Source organism: Cherax quadricarinatus, chromosome 49 (genome assembly GCF_038502225.1).
Source record: "Cherax quadricarinatus isolate ZL_2023a chromosome 49, ASM3850222v1, whole genome shotgun sequence".
In the NCBI taxonomy this organism is placed as follows: domain Eukaryota; kingdom Metazoa; phylum Arthropoda; class Malacostraca; order Decapoda; family Parastacidae; genus Cherax; species Cherax quadricarinatus.
Window position 1 is genome coordinate 22,160,279 of NC_091340.1, and position 27,854 is coordinate 22,188,132.

Here is a 27,854-nt window from a genome sequence, read left to right on the forward strand (position 1 = left end):
GATATTAGCAGTTTGGAGGGATATGTTTTGTATTTTTATATATATATACTTCTAAACTGTTGTGTTCTGGGCACCTCTGCAAAAACAGTGATTATGTATGAGTGAGGTGAAAGTGTTGAATGATGATGAAAGTATTTTCTTTCTGGGGATTTTCTTTCTTTTTGGGTCACCCTGCCTCGATGGGAGACCGCCGACTTGTTAAAAAAAAAAAAATACAATATTGGGGAAATGTACTACAATTCATTTACAAAAATTAAATTTATTTACAGTTTTACACTTATATATGTAAATCTAGACACTGGAACACCAGCTTTATTATTTTTATTAGCTTATCACTTTATTGCTACAGTTTATGATAGATTTATTATAAAAAACCACTAAGTTAAATTTTGTTTTATGCAAATATTTGATAACAAGCCATAAACCCACATACATGTCCACGTGTGTGCACACGAACACACACACACACATCACATACAGGCGAGTACACATACACCAGTGCTCATATTGCAAGCACCTGATAAAGTATTGAAGACAACATGAAAGGCCCTGAGCAACTACCTAACCCCTGCTTATGGCCTTTTAGCTGCTTATTGATCACATTTACTACTATTAATTCAATCGCCATGTTTCAGAAAATGTGGCGACATCACAGTCATTCAAGGTGTGGCGACTCAATAACTGTCAGCATGACACGTGGTCAACAGTGCTAACCATCATGACAGGTGGTCAATGTGCCAACTATCATAACAGGTGGCCAGGAGTGCCAACCATCTTCATAACAGGTGGTCAGCAGTGCCAACCATCATGACAGGTGGTCAGCAGTGCCTGGCTCACGTGCTGGAGTCAGGTCTGGACTGCGTTTTCTTAGCAGCCTCAGCATCACACTCCAGCTCCAGGTCTATTCTCTCTCTGGCACGGACAACCTGTGGCGGTAAGTTAAGAGTTGATAATAATGTATGTCTATTATTGCACAATCATAATCAGACTAATAATAATAATAGTAATCTATCTTAAGTTCTACGTACAGAATAATTTTTTCTAAATGTGACTGAAAAAGTTCATCTAATATTGAAGAGTAAGTGGAAAGGCTTTCATAGTTGTTCTTTCAATCTCCTGTATACAGATGCACTGTAAAGAGGTGGTTTAAAAGAGAGTGTACTATAACACAGCTGATATCTCTGTCTGCCTCATAAACAAGGTGGCAGGTACATCCTGCTCCTACTTGTATTTACATCCTGATTATACTACACATACAAATGTGCATGTATACATATACACACTCATCTCACTTGTATTGTAATCTCTTACTAGTTCTTCTTATAGTGTTTTATCTCTGTGGGGAAGCGGATGAGAATCCTTCCTGTGTAAGTCACGAGTGTCATAAGAGGCAACTAAAATGCCGGGAGCAAGGAGCTAGCGACAACTTCAACTGTACTGATTACTAAAGAAAAAAGGAAATGTTAAGTTGTTTGAATGTATTTATGTAGATGTAAGACACAGTTTTCCTAGGCTTAGGCCTGAGAGTGTGTGTCTGGAAGACTCTACAAACATCAGAGGTATGTAATTGTCTGTCCGATGCCCATCCACTTATTCAGTTAGTCTCTCACTGTTGAATGTGATTGTTTATGTTATGATGGAAAAACAACGTCGTAGCTTTAACTTAAACAAAGCTAAAGGGGGAGTGAGACAGTTTGAGTGAGGAGAAATAAAGGATGTTAAATGTGGTGTGAGAGAACTAGAAGTAAAGAACAGATAGTGGAAATAATAAATGATCAACTATGGCTGGAGAAGAAGGGAGCGTGAGTGACTAGAGTCATTGATTATCATAAGAGTGGGATGTGAGAAGTGGGTTATACTAAATGTTGATGCACCTGGAGAATAGAGGAGTGTAGAGGGATTAGGGGAGATGTTAAGTTAATGTTTAGGGAATGTTGAACCAAGTGAATGTAATTGTTATGGGAGATCTGAATGTTAAAGTGGGAGTGTGTGTTGTAGAGGGCATGGTAGGTAAGTTTGGGGTGCCAAGGGAAATTATAATGGAGACCTTTAATTGAGCTTTGTACAGAAAGAAGTTTAGTAACAGATATTTTAAGAAAAAGAGGATAAATAAGTACACAAGATATGATATTGGGAGTAATGACAAGTTTGTTGGACTATGTATTAGTAGATAAAAGGTTGATAGGTAGACTTCTGCATTTGCATATACATAGAGGGACAACAGATATATGAGATCATTATTTAGTTGTAGCTACACTGAGAGTAAGAGACAGATGGGTACAAGGAGAATGTCAACAGTAAGACAAATGAAAGTTTATAAACTAAGCTTTAAGCTGGCTACATACATCAAAATGGCAGAGAATCTTTTTCCAAAGTCAATAACACCAAAAATGCAAAATTTGATATAATGCTTACTGAATTATGCAGCCATGAAGGTGGAGGTTGGGGAGCCCGTTATGTAACTTGACCCAATTTGAGGCTTATTTTGGCAAACTTCCAATGCTCAGACCAATCCACTTTGACTATTACAGTTGTATGCCTACTGTACTATTACAGTCGTATGTCTACTTTACTATTACAATACTGTGCCTACTATATTAACCCCCTGACTGTCGCAACCCCAAATCCTGAGGTGTCTCCTGGTGTCGCAAAATCCCCCCCCCCCCCAAAAAAAAATTTCCTTTGAAATGACAGAGAATCTTTTCCCAATTGTAATGACACCAAAAGAATGAAATTTGATGGAAAACTGACGGAATTATGCTCTCAAAGTTAGCGACCTCGGCGATATTTACGAATTGGCGATTTCGCCCACTTTGAGCCCTATTTTTGACTAATTCCGTTGTTCCACTCGACCAAACTCATAGCTATTTCTTTAGAACTCCATTTTTTTCTATCGGTTGAATACAAGAAACTGCCTACTTACCGATTTCAACTACCCAATAACGTGGTCAGAAATTTGCAATTTGGCCAATTTCACGAAAATTAAAAAATGACAATTTCAAAATAGAGTCCAGAATGAACAATGCAGACATTCCTGGTTCTAAAATTACATTTTCTTTGTTCATCAGTCAAGTCTCCAAGCCCCTCTGATATTACTCTTGCTTTCTATTTTGAATTTTTATTCAAACAAAAAATAGATTTCCTGTTATGCAGACTACTGCAATATTGTAATAATTGTATAAATAATGTCAACCCATTCATGACTGCATATTAGAATGGCTACTTGGACATTTATTGGAAAATGACATCATTTGTATACTTTTGAACATTGGCAAAAATCAAACATTTTCCCTACTTTGAGCTCCATTTCAAGGTTCTTTTCATAGTAAAACCAATCAAAATTATCTCTATTTCTATATGTTTCCCATTCTATCAAATGAGACCAGAAAAACGAGAATACAACCATAAATACTATACGAAAATAGACCACAAAGTCGGCATTTTAATTAAAAAAAAAAAAAAAAAAAGTTCAAGTTTTTTTCCCCATTATGCACTCCGTGCTGCAGGATTTATTTTATATGGTGCACACTGACCACACAGACCCATTCTCTCACATGTGGGCCTACCAGCTTTCTCCTGCTTGATTTGAAGCCGCTAAAATTTATGAGTATATATACGTCAAAAACGGTGGCTCGTAAGATGTATATATACGACCAAAACAGTCAAAGGGTTAATGACTGAGTGCATTATTATTATGAGGAGTGCTAAATGCATAAGGATTATAGTGCCTGTAGGGGGGGATGATGGAAGGCATTCAGGTTTAACCCTTTGACTGTCGCAAGCCCCTTTCTGAAACTCATTCTACGTCGATAAATTTTTGGAAAAAACAAAAAAAAAAATTCTTATGAAATGATAGAGAATTTTTTCCCGATGGTAATGACACCAAAAGTACGAAATTTAGTCGAAAACTCACGGAATTACGCTTCCGCAAAATTAACGGTCTCGGCGACATATACACATTGGCGATTTCACCGAATTTGAGCCCTGTTTTTGACCAATTCTGTTGTTCCAGTTGACCAAACTCATAGCTATTTCTTTAGAACTCCATTTTTTCTATCAGTTGAGTACAAGAAACCGCCCATTTACCTATTTGAACTACCCAATAAAGTGGTCAGAAATTGGCAATTTGGCCAATTTCACGCAAATTAAAAAAGATGCCAATTTCAAAATAGGGTCCAGAATAAACAATGTAGACATTCTTGGCACTAAAATAACATATCCTCTGTTCATTAGTCACATCTCTAGGCCCCTCTTATATTGCTATTGCTTTCTATTTTGATTTTTTATTCATACAAAAAAATACAAAATTTACTGTTATGCAGACTACTGCATTATTGTAATAATGGTATAAATAATATCAGTGCACTAGTGAAAGAATATTAGACTCCCCAGCTGATGTGTATTGGACATGTGGTGTGATTTGCTTACTCCTGAACATTGGTAAAAATCGAACATTTCTGCTACTTTGAGCTCAATTTCAAGGTCGTTTTCATCGTGAAAGTAATCAAAATCATCTCTACTTCTGTAATATTTTTTCCATTTTATCACCTGAGACCATGAAAACGAGAATACAACAATAAATACTATACGAAAATACACCTCAAATTTGGCATTTTAATCCCCCCCAAAAAAACGGTCATTTTTTTTTCTCATTACGCACTGCAGGATTTTTTTTTATGTGGTGCACACTGACCACACAGACCCATTCTCTCACATGTGGGCCTACCAACTTTCTCCTGCTTGATTTGAAGCCGCTAGAATTTACGCGTATAAATACGTCAGAAACAGTGGCGCGTAAGACGTATATATACGACCGAAACAGTCAAAGGGTTAATTTAGGGAACTGGAACACAAATCCAATTTCCTAGATCAAGAGCCCCTCGCCAGCATCAAGGAACCTTCCTGGAGGGAATAACTGAATGCAAGAAACTGCCCATTCACCTATCACAACTACTATATGAAGTACCCAGAAGTCATTAATTTGGCCAATTTTACACTATTTTCAACAAATTCCTATTTAAAAACAGTCCACAACATCACAGAGATACAAACAAGTATAAACTCAAGGTTGGGGATGTTCAGTAATTTTAACTTCAACAACCACAGAACTGACTGGGACAAAATTAACTAAGAACTATCAGAAATATCCTGGGACACAGTCATGAACACCATAAATCCTCACCAGTGTCTGGAGAAGCTGAGCACAGAAGCATACAAAGTCTGTATTATGTACCATTGAGGAAGATCAGACAGAAGATCAGATAGAGTGTGTAGGAGATGGCACAAAAGAAGAAAACAGGTTAATGAATTGCTTAATAACATAAATATGTCACAATGAAGGTAAGATAGAATTAGCCGAGAGATCACCGATTTACAACAAAAACTTAGGATGTCATGCCAAACAAAAGAAGCTTAAAGGGATCAAAAGAACATTCACGATATTGCAAGGAACCACAAATATTATTATTCATATGCAAAATACAAGCTAAGAACTACCTATAGAATTGGACCATTAATGAGAGAAGACTCATACTGACGATGAACAGAAAAAGAACAGTACGAGTCAGTGTTCCTCACCCCACTAACTGACAGCAAGGTAGACAGTGAAAAAAACTTTTTGTCACTCCAGCAGAAGGCCGCACAGACCAACTAATTGACAGTACTCATCGGAGAATTCAAAAAAGAAACTGAAAACATGCCTGCTTACTCAGCTCTTGGACCAGATTCATGGAATTCCTTATTTATTAAAAAGTGTAAAGCGCCACTAGCATGAGCCCTCAGTAATCTCTGGAGAAAGAACCTGAATCTAAGTGAAGATACTGAAAAATTTCAGGAAGATATAAGAAATGTTTTCCAGTGGGAAGTGGAGAACAACATGATGTTCAATAGTGTTAAGTTTTAACTCCTTTGGTGTGGAAAGAATGAAGAACTTAAAAGGAACACTGTATACAAAACTCAAGAGAACATCAAACAGAACAAAAGGAACACATGAAAGACCTGGGAGTAATTATGTCAGCTGACCTTTCTTTCAAAGAATATAATAATTATGACAACAGTTATGACAGCCAGGAGGATGAGGGGAGGGGAGGGTGGATAATGAGAACTATCGAAACAAGAGAATGCCAATGGTGACACTTTTCAAATCGCTAGTACTCCCTCATTTGGAATATTGTTTGGTGTTGATGACCCTGTTCAGGCCAGGAGAAATACTGGAGCTGGAAGAGATAGAGATCGTTTATGGCATTTAGATCACTAAGAATACTGTAAAGTCCTAAATATGTACTCACTAAAGTGGAGGAGAGAGAGAGAGGGAGAGAGAGGTTTTCTCCTTGACTGTAGTCTTAAATTTCAAGTCCCATACCCATCACATAGCCAAGAAAATTTCCATATCAGCAGGAATCCTTTCCAAGATACGATACTATGTACCGCAAATGACTCTCCTTACCCTGTGCCACTCTCTAATATATCCTTATCTCACCTATGGTATTTGTGCCTGGGGCTCAACCACAGCCAACCACCTTAGACCCTTAATAATCCAACAAAAAGCTGCTGTGCAGGTGATAACCAGCTCCTGGGCTAGACAACACACCCCACCACTTTTCAAAAGACTCAACTTGCTAAATATACAAGACATACACTCATATTATTGTGCCAACTACATATACAGAACATTAAGCTCCACTGTAAACCCTCCCCTAAAACTACTACTTGACAGTTACAACAGAATGCACAGTCACATCCCTTGAGTAAGTCTCTCACTATGCAAGAACGCTATGCACATAAAGGGCCCGAAGATCTGGAACTCGCTACCGGAACAGGTCAAGGATCCCCTGACAGCTTATAAATTTAGGATGTAGCTAAAAAAAATCATCTTATCTCTCAATATTAACCAAATCAACCAAAACATCTGCTAACTAGTTTTATTATGTGACCTCTAGGCTCTTAATTTTACCAATCCATAAAATATTACCAGCTGAACCATTACTTGTAAGGTAGATTTTGTGCGCAATTTCAAGATTATTTTACCGAACCTTACTCCACCTTACTACCTCTCATTTATATTAACCCTTTCAGGGTTTCGGACGTACTAGTACGGCTTACGCACCAGGGTTTTTGACGTACTAGTACGCCTAAATTCTAGTGCCCTCAAATCTAGTGAGAGAAAGCTGGTAGGCCTACATATGAAAGAATGAGTCTATGTGGTCAGTGTGCACAGTATAAAAAAAAATCCTGCAGCACACAGTGTGTAATGAAGAAAAAAAAAACTGACTGTGTTTTTGGATTAAAACAGCGACTTTGCACTGTATTTTCGTATGGTATTTATTGTTGTATTCTAGTTTTCCTGGTCTCATTTTATAGAATGGAAGACATATTACAGAAACAGATGATTTTGACTGGTTTTACAATGAAAAGTATCTTGAAATTGAGCTCAAAGTAGCAGAAATGCTTGATTTTTACCAAAGTTCATAAGTAAATAAATCATGCCAAGCGTCCAATACACGTTAACTGGTGAGTCTAATATTCTTTCACTAGTGCGCTGATATTATTTATACAATTTCTACACTAATGCAGTAGTCTGCATAACAGTAAATCTTCTATTTTTTTGTGAGAATAAAAATTCAAAGTGGAAAGCAAAAGAATGTAAGAGGGGCGTGGGGACGTGACTAATGAACAGAGGAAATGTTATTTTAGTGCCAGGAATGTCTTTCTTATTTATTCTGAATCCTATTCAGAAATTGGCATCTTTTGAAATTTGTGTGAAATTGGCAAAATTGCTAAATTCTGGCCACTTTATTGGATAGTTGAAATAGGTAAATGGGTGGTTTCTTGTACTCATTCAATAGAAAAAATTGAGGTCTAGTGAAATAGTTATGATTTTTGTCGACTAGTACACTGGAATTGGCCAAAAATAGGACTCAAAGTGGGCAAAAGCACTGATGCGTAAACATCGTCGAGACCGCTAACTTCGCGAGAGCATAATTCCGTAAGTTTTCCATCAAATTTCATACTTTTGGTGCCATTATGATCGGGAAAAGATTATCTTTTCATAAGAGAAAATAATTTTTATTTTTTTGAAATTTGGGCGACCCTGAGAACAAGTCTGGGAGAGGGCCTGGGGAACCTGAAAGGGTTAAGCTTAAATAAGATTGTAAAACAGTTAACCACTTCTTGTCTAGTTTTAAGTATAGTTACTATGTACTAGTATCTTATCTAGTTTTAATTACTATGTATTAGGATTAGTCTGCCCAAAATTCCCCGGCATGATAGTTGCTATCTTTGTACTTAGCAAATCAAAATTATAATTACACATTGTAACCTTCACAAAGAAATAAACTTTACTTTACTATTATTTAATATTAACACATCGGGCGTTTCCCACCAAGGTAAGGTGGCCCAAAAAAGAAAAACTTTCACCATCATTCACTCCATCAGTCTTGACAGAGGTGCTCTTAAACTACAATTATAAAACTGCAACATTAACACCCCTCCTTCAGAGTGCAGGCACTGCATTTCCCATCTCAAGGACTCAAGTCTGGCCTGCCAGATTACCTGAATCCCTTCATAGACATTACCCTGCTAACACTCCAACAGCACGTCAAGTCCTAAAAACCATTTGTCTCCATTCACTCGTATCTAACATGTTCACGCATGCTTGGTGGAAGTCCAAGCCCCTCACATACAAAACCTCCTTTACCCCCTCCCTTCAACCTTTCCTAGGCCAACCTCTACCCCACCTTCCCTCCACTACAGATTTATTCACTCTTGAAGTCATTCTATTTTGTTCCATCCTCTCTACATATCCAAACCACCTCAACAACCTCTCCTCAGCCCTCTAGATAATAGCTGTGGTAATCCCGCACCTCTTCCTAATTTCCAAACTACGAATTCTCTGCATTAAATTCACACCACACATTAGCCTCAGACATGACATCTCCACTGCCTCCAGCCTTCTTGTTGCAACATTCACTACCCATGCTTTGCACCCATATAAGACCATTGGTACAACTATACTCATATACATTCCCCTCTTTGCTTCCATGGGCAAAGTTCTGTCTCCAGAGTCTCCTCAGTGCACCACTCACCTTTTTCCCCTCATTACTTCTATGATTCACCTCACCTTTCATCTGCAGACACAGCCACTCCTTAATATCTGAATACATTCGCCTCCTCCATACTCTCTCCCTCAAATTCTTTTTTTACATATCCTACCAAACTCATCCACTAACCTCTGCAACTTCTCTTCAGAATCTCCCAAAAGCACAGTATCATCAGCAAAGAGCAACTGTGACAACTCCCACTTTGTTAGATTCTTTATCTTTTAACCCTTTCAGGGTCCGTCCCGTAGATCTACGGCTTTACGTTCAGGGTCCAAACCGTAGATCTACACCATGAGCTCAGCTCACTCTGATAAACTGTGAGTGGTACATTTGGGCCTAGATATGATAGAATACATCTATGTGGTATGTGTGCACCACATAAAACAGATCCTGCAGCACACTGTGTATAATGAGAGAAAAAAAATGAAATCATGATTTTTCGATTAAAACAGCAAATTTGCAGTGTTTTTTCGTATGTTTTTTATAGTTGTATTTGCGATTTCTTGGTCTCATTTGATAGAATGGAAGACATATTACAGAAATAGAGATGATTTTGATTGGTTTTAGCACTGGAAATGGCTTGAAACTGAGCTCAAAGTAGCAGAAATGTTAAATTTTTGCCGATATTCAAGAGTAAACAAATGACCTCACACGTCTAATACACGTCAGCTGGTGGGTCTAATATACATTCACAAATATGGTGATGATATTTATACAATTATTACAGTATTGCATAACAGTAAATCTTCTATTTTTTGGTGTGAATAAAAATTCATTGTGAATAAAAAATCAAAATGGAATTTATTTGTAAAGCCTCAAAACATAACTAATGAACAGAGGAAATGTTAGTTTAGTGCCAGGAATGCCTACATTGTTCATTCTGGACCCTATTTTGAAATTGGAATATTTTGAACTTTGTGTTAAATTGGCCAAATTAACAATTTCCGATCACTTTATTTTGTAGTTGAAACAGTTGACTTGGCGATTTCTTGTGCTCAATCGATAGAATAGAAGTAATACTAGTGAAATAGCTAAGAATTCGGTTGATTGGAATAATGTAATTGGCCTAAAATGGGAGTCAAAGTCGGCAAAATCGCCGATTCGTAAATATCGCTGACACATCAAAATTCGCGAGAGCATAATTTCGTCAATTTTCCACCAAATTTCGTACTTTTTGTTTTATTACCTTCACAAAAAGATTCTCTACGATTTCATAAGAAAAAATAACAAATTTTTTTTTTTTAAATTCTTGGACACTGGTGCGTGACTCCAGATTTGGGCCTTGGACCCTGAAAGGGTTAACCTCACACCTCTTGCCAACACCCAAGCATTCACTTCTCTTACAACCCCATCAATAAATATATTGAACCACCACGGTGATATCACGATAGTATATACCCGGAAAGTACTAGAGGGCCTGGTCCCAAATCTACACACTGCCATAACAACATACTGGAGTGAGAGAAATGGCTCTACACACTACTATAACAACACTGGAGTGAGAGAGATGGGAGCAAATGTAAAAAGAACCCAGTGAAAAGCAGGGGCACCATGGGCACTATAAGGGAACACTGTCTCAACATCTGTGGCCTCAGACTATTCAACATCTTACTAGAATATATCAGAAACAGTGCTGAAACAAGTGTAGAAGTCTTCAAGAGGAAACTGGACAGTTACCATCACCAGGTGCCAGATCAACTAGGCTGTGATGGACATGTGGGTCAGTGGACCAGCAGCAGCAACAGCTTGATTGACCAGGCAAACAACAGATAAGCCTGGCCCATAGCCGGGCTCCAGGAGTGGGAAAACTCTGAGAACTCATCAAAGGTATATCGCAGCCATAAATCAACCTTTCCTCTGGTCATGACTGATGTGCCTGGGCCTCTCTTACATATCACTGGTCTTCTATTTACTATCTGTTGTTACACAAAAGATTGATGTTTCATCTTATTTCTGGGCTAATAAACTATAACCACAAATGCTTGGTCATGGTTTAGGCCATAACAATAACTGAAGCAGACCTGGTAAAAACCCACAAAGCAGATAGGAGAAGTGGGGAAGGCCTACCCTTCCTCAGGAAATCACAAAGTTGACCATTTCTGTTACCCTATGGCCTATGTCACACCACTTCTTTAAACTGGTGAAAATCTTGGTAGCAGACTCAGTTCACAGAGGGTCTATGGTTCAATCCATGGCATGAGTGGGAATGTTGGGAATGTTTCCTTACACATGCTGTCTCTGTTCAATAAGCAGTAAGTAGGTACCTGGGTGTTAGCTAACTCTTGTGAGTTGCATCCTGGGGGACAAGTTTAAAAGACCACAATGGAAATAAGACAGACAGTCCTCGATGATGCACTGACTTTATTGGGTTATCCTGGGTGGCTAATCCTCCCCCAGGTTATCCTGGATGGCTAACCCTCCCCCCAGGCTAAAAATACAAACAAAATCTAATCTTATGTCTTCCAATCATTCAATTAACACCAAAAAACAGCCAATAAAGCCATGAAAGCCACCCTAAATAATCGTCAAAGTTGATAACTGAACACAAACACAAGGTGAGAAGTCATGCCCTACATGGGGCAGGATTCTAGTTACACTGTGCACACCCACTGCACACACTCATTCTCTCATGACAAAGACAAAATTAATCACGCACAGCATACATGAGGACGCTAGTAATTATACACACTTATACAACAAGGACACTGGCCACTGTGACAATATTACATGACTGAGAGCTTAAGAGTTAAAAGAGAAGAAAATATGGGGAGAAAGATGGGCCAGAGAGTACAGGTAATGAGGAGGAGGTTGAAGAGGTATGGGGTATATTTTAGAATAAGTGTTAGTGTTCAGCAGAAGTTTGTGGATATAGAAGGGTGAGTGCAGGAGGGAAGAGGAGCAACTGATGGGATGATCAAGAAAAAAAGATGGAAAGGAAGAAAAAGTTGGGTTATTTGAGATTTTTACAATGTAGAAGTGATATGTTGGTAGTAGTAGCACGACATACCTGAAAACCCATCCTGCCTGGGTGGCATATGACCGGTTTGTTGAAAGAAGTGATATAAAGAGTGAGGAGTATTATAGAGAGAGTAAGAGGCTAAGAGAGGGGTGAGGGAGTGTAAAAGGAGAACAAATTAGAACGGGGTAAAGTTTTCTCAACAAATTTTGCTGTGAATAAGAAAAAGCTTTGGAATGATATCAATAAGTTGAGAAAGCCTAAACCACAAATAGATTTTTTTTTTTAACAAACTGACCATATTCCACCAAGGCAGGGTGGCCCAAAAAGAAAAACTGAAGTTTTTCTTTTTAAATTTAGTAATCTGTACAGGAGAAGGGGTTATTAGCCCCTTGCTCCCGGCATTTTAGTCACCTCTTACAACACGCATGGCTTACGAAGGAAGAATTCTGTTCCACTTCCCCATGGAGATAAGAGGAAATAAACAAGAACAAGAACTAGAAAGAAAATAGAAGAAAACCCAGAGGGGTGTGTGTGTATATGCTTGTACCTGTATGTGTAGTGTGATCTAAGTTTAAGAAGTAGCAAGACGTACCTGAAATCTTGCATGTTTATGAGACAGAAAAAAGACACCAGCAATCCTACCATCATGGGTATTTGAAAGTATTGGGAAGGTGGAGGGAATCTTTTGAGAAGCTGTTAAATGTTGTTGAAGAAAGTGAGGCAGTGATCTTATACACTGGCTAGGGAGGTATAACAACTTTTAGGGTAAAGAAGCGTGAGATGTAAATGTGAGGGAGGTGCTGGAGGCTGTGGGTAAAATGAAAGGGGGTAAAGCAGCTGGGATTGATGGGATCAAAACATGTTAAAAACAGGTGAGAATATAATTATGGAATGGTTAGTGTATTTGTACAGTATATGCATGAAAGGAGGAAGGGTGCTTAGGAACTGACAGAGAGCATGCATAGTTCTTTTCTATGAGGGAAAAGGATATAAAAGTACAAGAATTATAGGTGAATAAGCCTGGATTATTTCTGAAAGAATTAGAGATAAGACAGAGAGCAGGACTGCAGATGAACAGAGGGGCTTTACAATGGGTAGGGGGATGTGTAGATCAAGTGTTTACATTGAAGAATATAAGTGAACAATATTTAGAAAAAGGTAGGAAAGTTTTTGTTGCATTTATGGATTTAGAAAAGGCATATGATAGAGTGGATAGGGGAGCAGTGTGGCAATATCAGATCCCTAAGTAAACACTATGATGACCTCCTGGCACTCCTAGATTCACTGAAGCTAACCTTCTCCTGTATTATTCTTACTGAAACCTGGCTTAAGAAAGACACAATAGACATCCACACACTACCAGGATACACAGCAATCCACAACTACAGGCCAGAATAAATTAGGGGAGGTACTGACAGCTATTATTCTAATGAGTTATGTTGCAACACCATATCCTTCAGTGATGAATATGGTGAATATAAACACATTTGCAAACTTCTCTGAAAAAAAAATAAAAAAAACTATAGCAATTGGCGTCATATACAGGATGCCTCATACTAACATTCAAGCTTTTAGTGATAAGCTAAAAACACTGACTACAGATACACACATGAATAAGCACCACCTACTTCTAGCAGGAGACTTCAACATTAACTTGGTGTAACAGATGCCCAACCTGTAACTGATTTCATGAACGGTATGAATAATACATTACTCATACCAACAATTACAAAACCAACAAGACTGAGACAAGTGCAACCATAACTGACCATATAAGGATCAACACACTAGCTCCCCCCATTGTAGTGGGGATAATCACGGACAACACTACTGACCACTACCCAAATTTCCTCCTAACAAACATTTGTAAGCACCCAATGAAATAAGTTCTCTTTTCGACTCTATGATGAGGCATCAGTAACTGGGATACAAAATTTTCCAATGCTGTTGGTATTGAAGAATGGATAGACATCTTTCTAAACAAAATACATAGACTATATAACAAACATTGTCCCATAAAAACTAAACACATCACTAATAAAAGACTAAGTTGCCCATGGCTTACTAACAGCCTTCTAAGATCCACTGAAATGAAACATCAATATGAAAAACAATATAGAAGGGGCTTAATAACTAAAGAATTTATCAAACACTATACGTCAGTCCTCACCAAATTAATCAGAAAGTCCCAGCCTGGAAGACACTCTAAACTGAATAAACCAAAACTCCAGCTTACTGATAGAGCTAACAAGATAAATGACTTCTTCTCAACCACAGGATCAAATCTCGCCAGTAAAATTCCAAATGCCAATGCCTGAGCTAATGATTATCTAGAGTGAAACTTCCCAATATTCCTCTATCTTACACCAACAGAGCACACTGAGGTTACCCATGATTATTAACTCTCTAAAAAACAAATCAGGAAATATAGCCAAAGTACCACCACTACTGTACAAACGAGCAACTCAAGTCCTTTCACCCACCATTACATTACTCTTTAACAAATCACTAGAAACCAATACTTTCCCAGCATCACTCAAAATAGCAAGGATTACACCACTACACAAAGATGGTGACCCAAAAGATGTAAAGAAATACAGGCCAATATCAAACTTGTCTTTACTTTCCAAAAATCTTTGAGAATCCCACACACAAAAGATTATATTCCTTCATTATATCACAAATCATCCTCAACCCCTGCCAGTTTGGCTTCAGGAGGAACAAAAGTACAAATGAAGCAATAATAAAAATGCCAGACCTACTTTACACAGCACTGGAAAAAATGAATACCCGCTTGGACTCTTTAATGACCTTATGAAAGCTTTTGATACAGTAGACCACAGTATCCTACTCCTCAGGCTTGATCATTATGGTATAAGAGGCCACACACTTGCATTTATCAAGTCTTACATTACTAATAGAAAGCAATACGTCTCTATCAAGGACACAACGTCCTCAACGAGACCCCTGGACACGGGTGTACCACAGGGAAGCATTTCTGGCCCCCTCCTTTTCCTTTTATACATCAACGATCTTCCAAGTGTATCACAACAACTTATGCTTATTCTCTTTGCTGACAACACTTTTGTCATCTCCCACCCTAATCTAGACTCACTCAACACTATTGTTAATGAGGAGCTTGCAAAAATAACATGGATGACTGTCAATAAACTTACACTTAATACATATAGACAAAACCTTCTACACTATGTTTGGAAGTAGAGCAAGTGAGGTCCAACTAAACATTATGCTTATCATCATCCCTATTGCTAAACAAAATGAGGGAAAATTCCTAGGTCTGCACCTTGACAGCAACCTGAAATTCGACACCCATATCCAACACATAACAAAAACAGTATCTAAAACAGTTGGCATCCTCTCAAAGATACATTACTATATATCACAAACAAATGCGCTACTCGAACATGGAAAAGATCAAACCAGCGAGTGGGACAGTCAATGACTCATCCAAGCTAGCACTTGCAGCTGTCATCAGTGGCAGATTGCAAGTCAAATGTAATGCGATACTAACGCTCAAGGAGGCCTTTGTTGTCGTCTGTTCTGATGACACTGAGGCCGAGAAACTACTTACCACTACTTCTACAACCACTCGACGAGATCAGAGCTTTCTTGTCTTGACTTCCCCAGCTCTGAGGGCCAGAACTGTGTTCCTCAAGTGACTCGACAGACTCATCACTGCACAGGATACTGAAGAGATCAAGTTGTCCATTGAAGCGCAGAACCGCTGGGCCAAGGTGGAATTCATCACTAAAATACCCAATGCCTCATCCATGCTGAAGGTCACCTTCAGTGACGTCAACATGGCCTGAGGGCCTGGCTATCCACTACTTCCAGATCAACCCAGCCTTCATTGAAGCAGAAAAATACCAACAAATTCCACAGTGCTATAACTGTTACTCATTCTTACATACCACCAAGACTGCCCTGCCAAAGGCAAGAAGTTCTGCTCCACCTGTGGCCTTGAGGGACATGACTTCAAAAACTGCACTGCTGCCTCACCACCTAAATGCTTGAACTGCAAGAATGACCACCATACACTTGCTGCCAAATGCCCAACCAGAAGAGACATACTCAAAAAACAACTACAACAACAAAAAAACCCAACCCAGAAGAAACCACATATGCAGCTATCACCAAGCTTCAAGCAGACACTACCAAGATCCTACACGCCACGCAAGCTGCCTCCACCACTTCCCTGCCAGCCCCTGCTGGCGACTCTACCAAGATTCTTTACTGCATCATGTATGCTCATGTACAGAATATAGCTGAGCCTGGTTCCTTCAACTCCACCATCAACGAACTCTTCAAGTTCAACAATATGCCTGGTTTTACATTCCCTGCATCCCCACCTTCCAATGAGATCATAAAATCCACTGCTAATGTCGCCAACATCACCGCTGCTACACCGCTACCACACCTTCCACTCGATGCAGAGATGGACCAATCAGAGACCATCGAGGCACCGACCCAGCCCACCAATGAGAATCCACCAACACCTGCTCCTACCGCTGATGCAACTCACCATTCACGAGCCTCGCCTCCACCAGTACAGCCACCAGCCAAGAAAGCCAAAAAGCAAGAGCCTGGGGATGCAACACGCCGTGCCACGACCATTCCCTCACGACAAAAAGAACACCACATTATGAACGGTGTATTCTTTTACACTACCAAACAATACAGCGAAAAAATGTATACCCAGGAAATTGTTCAACATCTCCAGGATTGAACAGTCAAGTACACTTGTGAACCAACCTATCCATACACCTTTGACGACCTGCTTCCTCGAAGCCTATCAATAACTCGCCCACTAGTAATCAACCATATCACACAGCAGATTTTCAGGACTCTACAGAATGGAACTCAGGAAGATGGTACCCTCACTTAGCACTACTACCACTGACCTCACACCAAAGAGATAAGTTTCCCCAGCACTTTGCTGTCTGCTAAAGCTGGGGTGTGGCTCCAATCGACCCTTTAATTGCTGCCTCTGCCCGACTGCACTTCTGAAGCGAGAAGACACTTTCCTCCTGGGGAGTCAACGCAAGATAGAAGACACCCTCCAACCAGAGGGCCCAAGAAAGAAGAAAGAAGATTAACAACACCCCCCACCCGGGGGGGCCACTGCCGGGTCACCATCTGGAGAAGACCCGGGCCGGAAGTACCGGAGAATCAACACGAATGAATGAAGCATTACTTATACTATACTATTCACTGATCTACCCTTACCTCACCTATGCTATTTGTGTCTGGGGATCCACAACAACAAATTACCTAAAACCAATAATAACTCAACAAAAAGCTGTGGTGTGAATGATTACACAATCCACTGCTAGATAACACCCCCCACACTCTTCAAAGACCTAAATCTACTCACTATACAAAACATTCACTCATACTACTGTGTAACCTACATTTACAGAACAATAAATTTTAATATAAATCTCGACCTGAAACGCTTTCTTGACAGTTGCAATAGGACCCATAGACATAATACTAGGCACAACAATCTCTATGACATTCCCCATGGCAGGTTAAATCTTTTCAATAACTCAATGTACATAAAAGGGTTCAAAATCTGGAACTCTCTGCCAGAAATCTCCAGAACCACTGTTTCATCTAGCAGCATTTTTAAAACTACAGTTAAAAAATACCTTATCTCCTTAACCTATCCCAGCCCATTATAAATACATATGTAAAAACTATACATGCAAATGAGAGAGTGGGTGAGATGTTATCAACAAATTTTGTTGAAAATAAGAAAAAGTTTTGGAGTGAGATTAACAAGTTAAGAAAGCCTAGAGAACAAATGGATTTGTCAGTTAAAAATAGGAGAGGAGAGTTATTAAATGGAGAGGTAGAGGTATTGGGAAGATGGAAGGAATATTTTGAGGAATTGTTAAATGTTGATGAAGATAGGGAAGCTGTGATTTCGTGTATAGGGCAAGGAGGAATAACATCTTGTAGGAGTGAGGAAGAGCCAGTTGTGAGTGTGGGGGAAGTTCGTGAGGCAGTAGGTAAAATGAAAGGGGGTAAGGCAGCCGGGATTGATGGGATAAAGATAGAAATGTTAAAAGCAGGTGGGGATATAGTTTTGGAGTGGTTGGTGCAATTATTTAATAAATGTATGGAAGAGGGTAAGGTACCTAGGGATTGGCAGAGAGCATGCATAGTTCCTTTGTATAAAGGCAAAGGGGATAAAAGAGAGTGCAAAAATTATAGGGGGATAAGTCTGTTGAGTGTACCTGGTAAAGTGTATGGTAGAGTTATAATTGAAAGAATTAAGAGTAAGACGGAGAATAGGATAGCAGATGAACAAGGAGGCTTTAGGAAAGGTAGGGGGTGTGTGGACCAGGTGTTTACAGTGAAACATATAAGTGAACAGTATTTAGATAAGGCTAAAGAGGTCTTTGTGGCATTTATGGATTTGGAAAAGGCGTATGACAGGGTGGATAGGGGGGCAATGTGGCAGATGTTGCAAGTGTATGGTGTAGGAGGTAGGTTACTGAAAGCAGTGAAGAGTTTTTACGAGGATAGTGAGGCTCAAGTTAGAGTATGTAGGAAAGAGGGAAATTTTTTCCCAGTAAAAGTAGGCCTTAGACAAGGATGTGTGATGTCACCGTGGTTGTTTAATATATTTATAGATGGGGTTGTAAGAGAAGTAAATGCGAGGGTCTTGGCAAGAGGCGTGGAGTTAAAAGATAAAGAATCACACACAAAGTGGGAGTTGTCACAGCTGCTCTTTGCCGATGACACTGTGCTCTTGGGAGATTCTGAAGAGAAGTTGCAGAGATTGGTGGATGAATTTGGTAGGGTGTGCAAAAGAAGAAAATTAAAGGTGAATACAGGAAAGAGTAAGGTTATGAGGATAACAAAAAGATTAGGTGATGAAAGATTGAATATCAGATTGGAGGGAGAGAGTATGGAGGAGGTGAACGTATTCAGATATTTGGGAGTGGACGTGTCAGCGGATGGGTCTATGAAAGATGAGGTGAATCATAGAATTGATGAGGGAAAAAGAGTGAGTGGTGCACTTAGGAGTCTGTGGAGACAAAGAACTTTGTCCTTGGAGGCAAAGAGGGGAATGTATGAGAGTATAGTTTTACCAACGCTCTTATATGGGTGTGAAGCGTGGGTGATGAATGTTGCAGCGAGGAGAAGGCTGGAGGCAGTGGAGATGTCATGTCTGAGGGCAATGTGTGGTGTGAATATAATGCAGAGAATTCGTAGTTTGGAAGTTAGGAGGAGGTGCGGGATTACCAAAACTGTTGTCCAGAGGGCTGAGGAAGGGTTGTTGAGGTGGTTCGGACATGTAGAGAGAATGGAGCGAAACAGAATGACTTCAAGAGTGTATCAGTCTGTAGTGGAAGGAAGGCGGGGTAGGGGTCGGCCTAGGAAGGGTTGGAGGGAGGGGGTAAAGGAGGTTTTGTGTGCGAGGGGCTTGGACTTCCAGCAGGCATGCGTGAGCGTGTTTGATAGGAGTGAATGGAGACAAATGGTTTTTAATACTTGACGTGCTGTTGGAGTGTGAGCAAAGTAACATTTATGAAGGGATTCAGGGAAACCGGCAGGCCGGACTTGAGTCCTGGAGATGGGAAGTACAGTGCCTGCACTCTGAAGGAGGGGTGTTAATGTTGCAGTTTAAAAACTGTAGTGTAAAGCACCCTTCTGGCAAGACAGTGATGGAGTGAATGATGGTGAAAGTTTTTCTTTTTCGGGCCACCCTGCCTTGGTGGGAATCGGCCGGTGTGATAATAAAAAAAAAAAAAAAAAAATACTTACTCTTAATATCTGTAATCCTGTCAAATAATAATCGTTCCACTGTGTCTGCCTTAGGTTTATAATCAAAACTGTAATTCCTCTTTACCAAACTTATTAAAGCCATATAGCATGAACTCTATCGCTTAATTGTTTAACTTACTTGCTACACTCTTCACTATTCCACCCACCACCCTCATAACTCCACCCACCACCCTCATTACTCCACCCACCACCATCACTTCTTCACCCACCACCCTCACTACTCCATCAACCATTATCACTACTCCATCCACCACCATCTCTATTACACCCACCACCCTCACTACTCCATCAACCAATATCACTACTCCACCCACCACCATCACTACTCCACCCACCACTATCAGTACTCCACCCACTGAAGGAACCTCTGTGAGGCAGGTAAATATCACGGAGGCCTGCACTACAATCTGGGAGTATTATCCTTCCAGCTATGTTTTGGAAGAACATGTGGGATGGAGCGAAGTACCTGACAGTCCTCTGGGTACAGAGTTGAATTTGACTTCAGATACGCTGCCAACTACTCACAACTCGGATTTTGGCTTCCAACTCAAAGCAAAAAATTGACCGAGTGACGGCTCGTAACTCAGAAAACTCGTAAGTTGGGGCACTCGTAAATTAGGGTACCACTCTACTCCCAACTGTTATACTCCTTTGTACAAACATGTATCATGTTGAAATAATAAAATTATTATTATTATGTTGCAAGTTTATGGAGGAGGTAGTAGGTTTCTGAAAGCAGTTAAGAGTTTTTACAAGGATAGTGAGGAACAGGTATGTAGTAGAGAGGGAGATTATTTCCCAGTAAAAGTAGGCCTTAGACAAAGATGTGTTGATATCACCATGATTGTTCAATATATTTATAGATGGAGTTGTAAGAGAAGTGAATGATCAGGTGTTAGCAGGAGGATTAGGATTGATAGATAAAGAATCTAACACAAAGTGGGAGTTGTCACAGTTGCTCTTTTTGCTGAAGAGAAGTTTGGGAGAGTATGTAAAAGAAGAAAATTAAAAGTGAATGTAGGAAAGAGTAAGGAGATGAGGATAACACAAAAAAATTAGCTAATGAAAGATATCAGATTGGAGGGAGGGAGTATGGAGGAAGTTAATATGTTCAGACATTTGGGAGTGGCCTTGTCAGCAGATAGGTCTATGAAAGACAAGGTGAACCATAGGAATGATGAGAGGAAAACAGGTGAGTGGTGCTCTGAGGAGTCTGTGGAGACAAAGAACATTATCCATGGAAGCAAAGAGGGGAATATATGAGAGTATGACTTTACCAAAGCTCTTATATGGGTGTGAAGTATGGGTAGGTGGTGAATGTTGCAACAAGGAGGAGGCTGGAGGCAGTAGAGATGTCATGTTCAGGACAATGTGTGGTGTGTATAGTATGTGGAGAATTTAGAGCTTGGTGATTAGATATGGGTGATGGGTTACAAGAAGCATTGTTCCAAGGGCTGAAAGAGGTTGCTATGAGGTGCTTAGGGCATTTAACCCCTTTGACTGTTTACGCCGTATATATACGTACAAAGATGAGTAGTGGGGGGGTTGAAGAGGGTTGGAATAGTTTTAAAAATGCAGTATTAGAATGTGGGGCAGAAGTTTGTGGTTATAGGAGGGTGGGGGCAGGAGGAAAGAGGAGTGATTGGTGGAATGATGAAGTAAAGGGTGTGATAAAAGAGAAAAAGGTAGCTTACGAGAGGTTTTTACAAAGCAGAAGTGTTATAAGAAGAGCAGAGTATATGGAGAGTAAAAGAAAGGTGAAGAGAGTGGTGAGAGAGTGCAAAAGGAGAGCAGATGAAAGAGTGGGAGAGGCACTGTCAAGAAATTTTTATGAAAATAAGAAAAAATTTTGGAGTGAGTTAAACAAGTTAAGAAAGCCTAGGGAAAGTATGGATTTGTCAGTTAAAAACAGAGTAGGGGAGTTAGTAGATGGGGAGAGGGAGGTATTAGGTAGATGGCGAGAATATTTTGAGGAACTTTTAAATGTTAAGGAAGAAAGGGAGGCGGTAATTTCATGCACTGGCCAGGGAGGTATACCATCTTTTAGGAGTGAAGAAGAGCAGAATGTAAGTGTGGTGGAGGTACATGAGGCATTACGTAGAATGAAAGGGGGTAAAGCAGCTGGAACTGATGGGATCATGACAGAAATGTTAAAAGCAGGGGGGGATATAGTGTTGGAGTGGTTGGTTTTTTATTATTATTATCACACTGGCCGATTCCCACCAAGGCAGGGTGGCCCGAAAAAGAAAAACTTTCACCATCATTCACTCCATCACTGTCTTGCCAGAAGGGTGCTTTACACTACAGTTTTTAAACTGCAACATTAACACCCCTCCTTCAGAGTGCAGGCACTGTACTTCCCATCTCCAGGACTCAAGTCCGGCCTGCCGGTTTCCCTGAATCCCTTCATAAACGTTACTTTGCTCACACTCCAACAGCACGTCAAGTATTAAAAACCATTTGTCTCCATTCACTCCTATCAAACACGCTCACGCATGCCTGCTGGAAGTCCAAGCCCCTCGCACACAAAACCTCCTTTACCCCCTCCCTCCAACCCTTCCTAGGCCGACCCCTACCCCGCCTTCCTTCCACTACAGACTGATACACTCTTGAAGTTATTCTGTTTCGCTCCATTCTCTCTACATGTCCGAACCACCTCAACAACCCTTCCTCAGCCCTCTGGACAACAGTTTTGGTAATCCCGCACCTCCTCCTAACTTCCAAACTACGAATTCTCTGCATTATATTCACACCACACATTGCCCTCAGACATGACATCTCCACTGCCTCCAGCCTTCTCCTCGCTGCAACATTCATCACCCATGCTTCACACCCATATAAGAGCGTTGGTAAAACTATACTCTCATACATTCCCCTCTTTGCCTCCAAGGACAAAGTTCTCTGTCTCCACAGACTCCTAAGTGCACCACTCACTCTTTTTCCCTCATCAATTCTATGATTCACCTCATCTTTCATAGACCCATCCGCTGACACGTCCACTCCCAAATATCTGAATACGTTCACCTCCTCCATACTCTCTCCCTCCAATCTGATATTCAATCTTTCATCACCTAATCTTTTTGTTATCCTCATAACCTTACTCTTTCCTGTATTCACCTTTAATTTTCTTCTTTTGCACACCCTACCAAATTCATCCACCAATCTCTGCAGCTTCTCTTCAGAATCTCCCAAGAGCACAGTGTCATCAGCAAAGAGCAGCTGTGACAACTCCCACCCTGTGTGTGATTCTTTATCTTTTAACTCCACGCCTCTTGCCAAGACCCTCGCATTTACTTCTCTTACAACCCCATCTATAAATATATTAAACAACCACGGTGACATCACACATCCTTGTCTAAGGCCTACTTTTACTGGGAAAAAATTTCCCTCTTTTCTACATACTCTAACTTGAGCCTCACTATCCTCGTAAAAACTCTTCACTGCTTTCAGTAACCTACCTCCTACACCATACACTTGCAACATCTGCCACATTGCCCCCCTATCCACCCTGTCATACGCCTTTTCCAAATCCATAAATGCCACAAAGACCTCTTTAGCCTTATTTAAATACTGTTCACTTATATGTTTCACTGTAAACACCTGGTCCACACACCCCCTACCTTTCCTAAAGCCTCCTTGTTCATCTGCTATCCTATTCTCCGTCTTACTCTTAATTCTTTCAATTATAACTCTACCATACACTTTACCAGGTACACTCAACAGACTTATCCCCCTATAATTTTTGCACTCTCTTTTATCCCCTTTGCCTTTATACAAAGGAACTATGCATGCTCTCTGCCAATCCCTAGTGGTTGGTACTTTTGTTTAATAAATGTATGAAAGAGGGGAAGGTACCTAGGGATTGGCGGAGAGCATGTATAGTCCCTTTATATAAAGGGAAAGGGGACAAAAGAGATTGTAAAAATTATAGAGGAATAAGTTTACTGAGTATACCAGGAAAAGTATACGGTAGGGTTATAATTGAAAGAATTAGAGGTAAGACAGAATGTAGAATTGCAGACGAGCAAGGAGGCTTCAGAGTGGGTAGGGGATGTGTAGATCAAGTGTTTACATTGAAACATATATGTGAACAGTATTTAGATAAAGGTAGGGAAGTTTTTATTGCATTTATGGATTTAGAAAAGGCATATGATAGAGTGGATAGAGGAGCAATGTGGCAGATGTTGCAAGTATATGGAATAGGTGGTAAGTTACTAAATGCTGTAAAGAGCTTTTATGAGGATAGTGAGGCTCAGGTTAGGGTGTGTAGAAGAGAGGGAGAATACTTCCCGGTAAAAGTAGGTCTTAGACAGGGATGTGTAATGTCACCATGGTTGTTTAATATATTTATAGATGGGGTTGTAAAAGAAGTAAATGCTAGGGTGTTCGGGAGAGGGGTGGGATTAAATTATGGGGAATCAAATTCAAAATGGGAATTGACACAGTTACTTTTTGCTGATGATACTGTGCTTATGGGAGATTCTAAAGAAAAATTACAAAGGTTAGTGGATGAGTTTGAGAATGTGTGTAAAGGTAGAAAGTTGAAAGTGAACATAGAAAAGAGTAAGGTGATGAGGGTATCAAATGATTTAGATAAAGAAAAATTGGATATAAAATTGGGGAGGAGGAGTATGGAAGAAGTGAATGTTTTCAGATACTTGGGAGTTGACGTGTCGGCGGATGGATTTATGAAGGATGAGGTTAATCATAGAATTGATGAGGGAAAAAAGGTGAGTGGTGCGTTGAGGTATATGTGGAGTCAAAAAACGTTATCTATGGAGGCAAAGAAGGGAATGTATGAAAGTATAGTAGTACCAACACTCTTATATGGATGTGAAGCTTGGGTGGTAAATGCAGCAGCGAGGAGATGGTTGGAGGCAGTGGAGATGTCCTGTCTAAGGGCAATGTGTGGTGTAAATATTACGCAGAAAATTCGGAGTGTGGAAATTAGGAGAAGGTGTGGAGTTAATAAAAGCATTAGTCAGAGGGCAGAAGAGGGGTTGTTGAGGTGGTTTGGTCATTTAGAGAGAATGGATCAAAGTAGAATGACATGGAAAGCATATAAATCTATAGGGGAAGGAAAGAGGGGTAGGGGTCGTCCTCGAAAGGGTTGGAAAGAGGGGGTAAAGGAGGTTTTGTGGGTGAGGGGCTTGGACTTCCAGCAAGCGTGCGTGAGCGTGTTAGATAGGAGTGAATGGAGACGAATGATACTTGGGACCTGACGATCTGTTGGAGTGTGAGCAGGGTAATATTTAGTGAAGGGATTCAGGGAAACCGGTTATTTTCATATAGTCGGACTTGAGTCCTGGAAATGGGAAGTACAATGCTTGCACTTTAAAGGAGGGGTTTGGGATATTGGCAGTTTGGAGGGATATGTTGTGTATCTCTATACATATATGCTTCTAAACTGTTGTATTCTGAGCACCTCTGCAAAAGCAGTGATAATGTGTGAGTGTGGTGAAAGTGTTGAATGATGATGAAAGTATTTTGTTTTTGGGGATTTTCTTTCTTTTTTTTTTGGGTCACCCTGCCTCGGTGGGAGACGGCCGACTTGTTGAAAAAAAAAAAAAAAAAAAAAAATATACGTACGTCTTACGCGCCACTGTTTCTGACGTAATTAAATTCTAGAGGCTTCAAATCTAGCGGGAGAAAGCTGGTAGGCCCACATGTGAGAGAATGGGTCTGTGTGGTCAGTGTGCACCACATAAAAAAAAATCCTGCAGCACACAGTGCGTAATGAGAAAAAAAAACCGAGTTTTTTTGGATTAAAACGCCGACTTTGAGGTGTATTTTCGTATAGTATTTATCGTTGTATTCTTGTTTTCATGGTCTCATGTGATAAAATGGAAAACATATTACAGAAATAGAGATGATTTTGATTACTTTCACGATGAAAACGACCTTGAAATTGAGCTCAAAGTAGCAGAAATGTTCGATTTTTACCAATGTTCAGGAGTAAGCAAATCACACCACAAGTCCAATACACATCAGCTGGGGAGTCTAATATTCTTTCACTAGTGCACTTATATTATTTATACCATTTTTACAATAATGCAGTAGTCTGCATACCAGTAAATTTTGTATTTTTTTGTATGAATAAAAAATCAAAATAGAAAGCAATAGTAATATAAGAGGGGCCTAGAGATGTGACTAATGAACAGAGGATATGTTATTTTAGTGCCAAGAATGTCTACATTGTTTATTCTGGACCCTATTTTGAAACTGGCATCTTTTTTAATTTGTGTGAAATTGGCCAAATTGCCAATTTCTGACCACTTTATGGGGTAGTTCAAATCGGTAAATGGGCGGTTTCTTGTACTCAATTGGTAGATAGAATGGAGTTCTAAAGAAATAGCTATGAGTTTGGTTGACTGGAACAATGGAATTGGCTATAAATAGGGCTCAAAGTCGGCGAAATCGCCGATACGTATATGTAGCCCAGACCACTAACTTCACGGGAGCGTAATTCCCTGAGTTTTCGACCAAATTTCATACTTTTGGTGTCATTACCATCGGGAAAAGATTCTCTATCATTTCATAAGAAAAAATAATTTTTTTTTTTCAAAAATTTATTGACATAGAATGACAGTTTCAGAAAGGGGCCTGCGACAGTCAAAGGGTTAAAGAGGATGGAAGAAAATAAAATGACTTAAAGGTGAATAAATCTGGAAAAGGAGGGGTAAGGGGTCATCCCAGAAAGGGTTGGAAGGAGGAGGTAAAGGAAATTTTGAGCATTAGATGCTTGGATGTCCAACAGGCATATGTGAGCATGTTAGAATAAGTAGAGGCAAGTGGTTTTTGTGACTTGATGTGCTGTTGGAGTGTGAGCAAGTAACAATTATGAAGGGATTCAAGGAAACTAGTTAATCAGACTTGAGTCCTGGAGGTGGGAAGTACAGTGCCTGCACTCTGAAAGATGGGTGAGAATGTTAATCCTGGAGGTGGGACGTACAGTGCCTGCACTTTCATGGATGGGTAAGAATGTTACAGTTCAGAGGGTCATCTAAGCAGTGATGTCAACACACTTCTAGCAACAGAGCTAATGATTAATGGTGAATGCATTCACCGTTTTGCAGGTCACTACCTCATTGACCTGCAAAACATTATATGTGATGTACATGTACTAACTTATGCTTATAAAGACCAGAAAGCAGTGATATAAGAGTAATGTGGATTATGATGGCCGTCAGACCCCAGATTCGAGGTTCTGATCCTATATATACAGGCAAGGTGAAACCTTGTGGGATTTTCTTTGATCGGAATTGCGTCTGTCTTGCATTCTGAGGGCGGCTGAGATTCCTGATGGAGACAGCAAACACCGACTCCACTTCGTCTTCAGACAGTTTTAAATGTGATGGGTCAAGATGCCCCAGGTATGCCAAGACTCCCCTGACTGAGGTGCCCCCTAGCTTGCTAGGCAGCGGTGGTGTCATTCCCCACACATCAGCAATGGAACGATCGATGCCAATTTCCTCTTCTGCTTCCCTCAACGCCGTATGCACCAGGTCTTCATCATTTAAATCGGCCATGCCGCCAGGGAAACTCACTTCTCCACCGTGATTGTTCAACGTTGCACACCTCACGGTGAGCAGAAGTGATAATTCCCCCTCAATGTGACACAGAGGGACGAGCACAGCAGCCAACCTCTCAGCACCATTTGAAAACTTCCTGAGAGATCTTGCGTTTTCCATACGACTGATAAACCTCTTACGATTGTCCTCTGACAACACTGTCTCCCAGGTAAGAGGAGACGTGGTATATGCTCTAGCAGAAGATAGAAGCAGTGGCTTCCATGCCAAGTGTGTGGTGCTCGGCGGAGACGTGACCAAGACGCCTCCTCTCTGCCGCCTTCCTTCCAACCACATCTATGAGTAAAGCCAGGAATCAGCAACATCAAACTGCTTCTTTTGTGGGAATTAAACTTAAATAAACTGTCTTAGATTGATTCTAATTTACAGTATACAATTGTGAGTGTA

The 27,854-nt window shown here is 40.1% G+C and overlaps 1 protein-coding gene across 3 annotated transcripts in view; it reads right to left on the reverse strand.

The window, feature by feature from the left end:
* Window positions 1-239: 239 nt before the first annotated feature.
* The window catches only part of LOC128697056 (uncharacterized), a 48,428-nt gene continuing 20,813 nt past the window's right edge, over window positions 240-27,854 (reverse strand). Inside the window, exons 4-5 of one of the 3 annotated variants that reach the window (XM_070095250.1) lie at window positions 27,426-27,743; window positions 240-926 (exon numbers count right to left, since the gene is read on the reverse strand). In XM_070095250.1, the coding sequence (XP_069951351.1) occupies window positions 834-926; window positions 27,426-27,743 (411 nt within the window). In that variant the 3' untranslated portion in view covers window positions 240-833. Of the gene's footprint in view, window positions 927-27,006; window positions 27,744-27,854 lie in introns of all 3 variants that reach the window. The other 2 variants (XM_070095249.1, XM_070095248.1) reach the window with 2 other exon arrangements.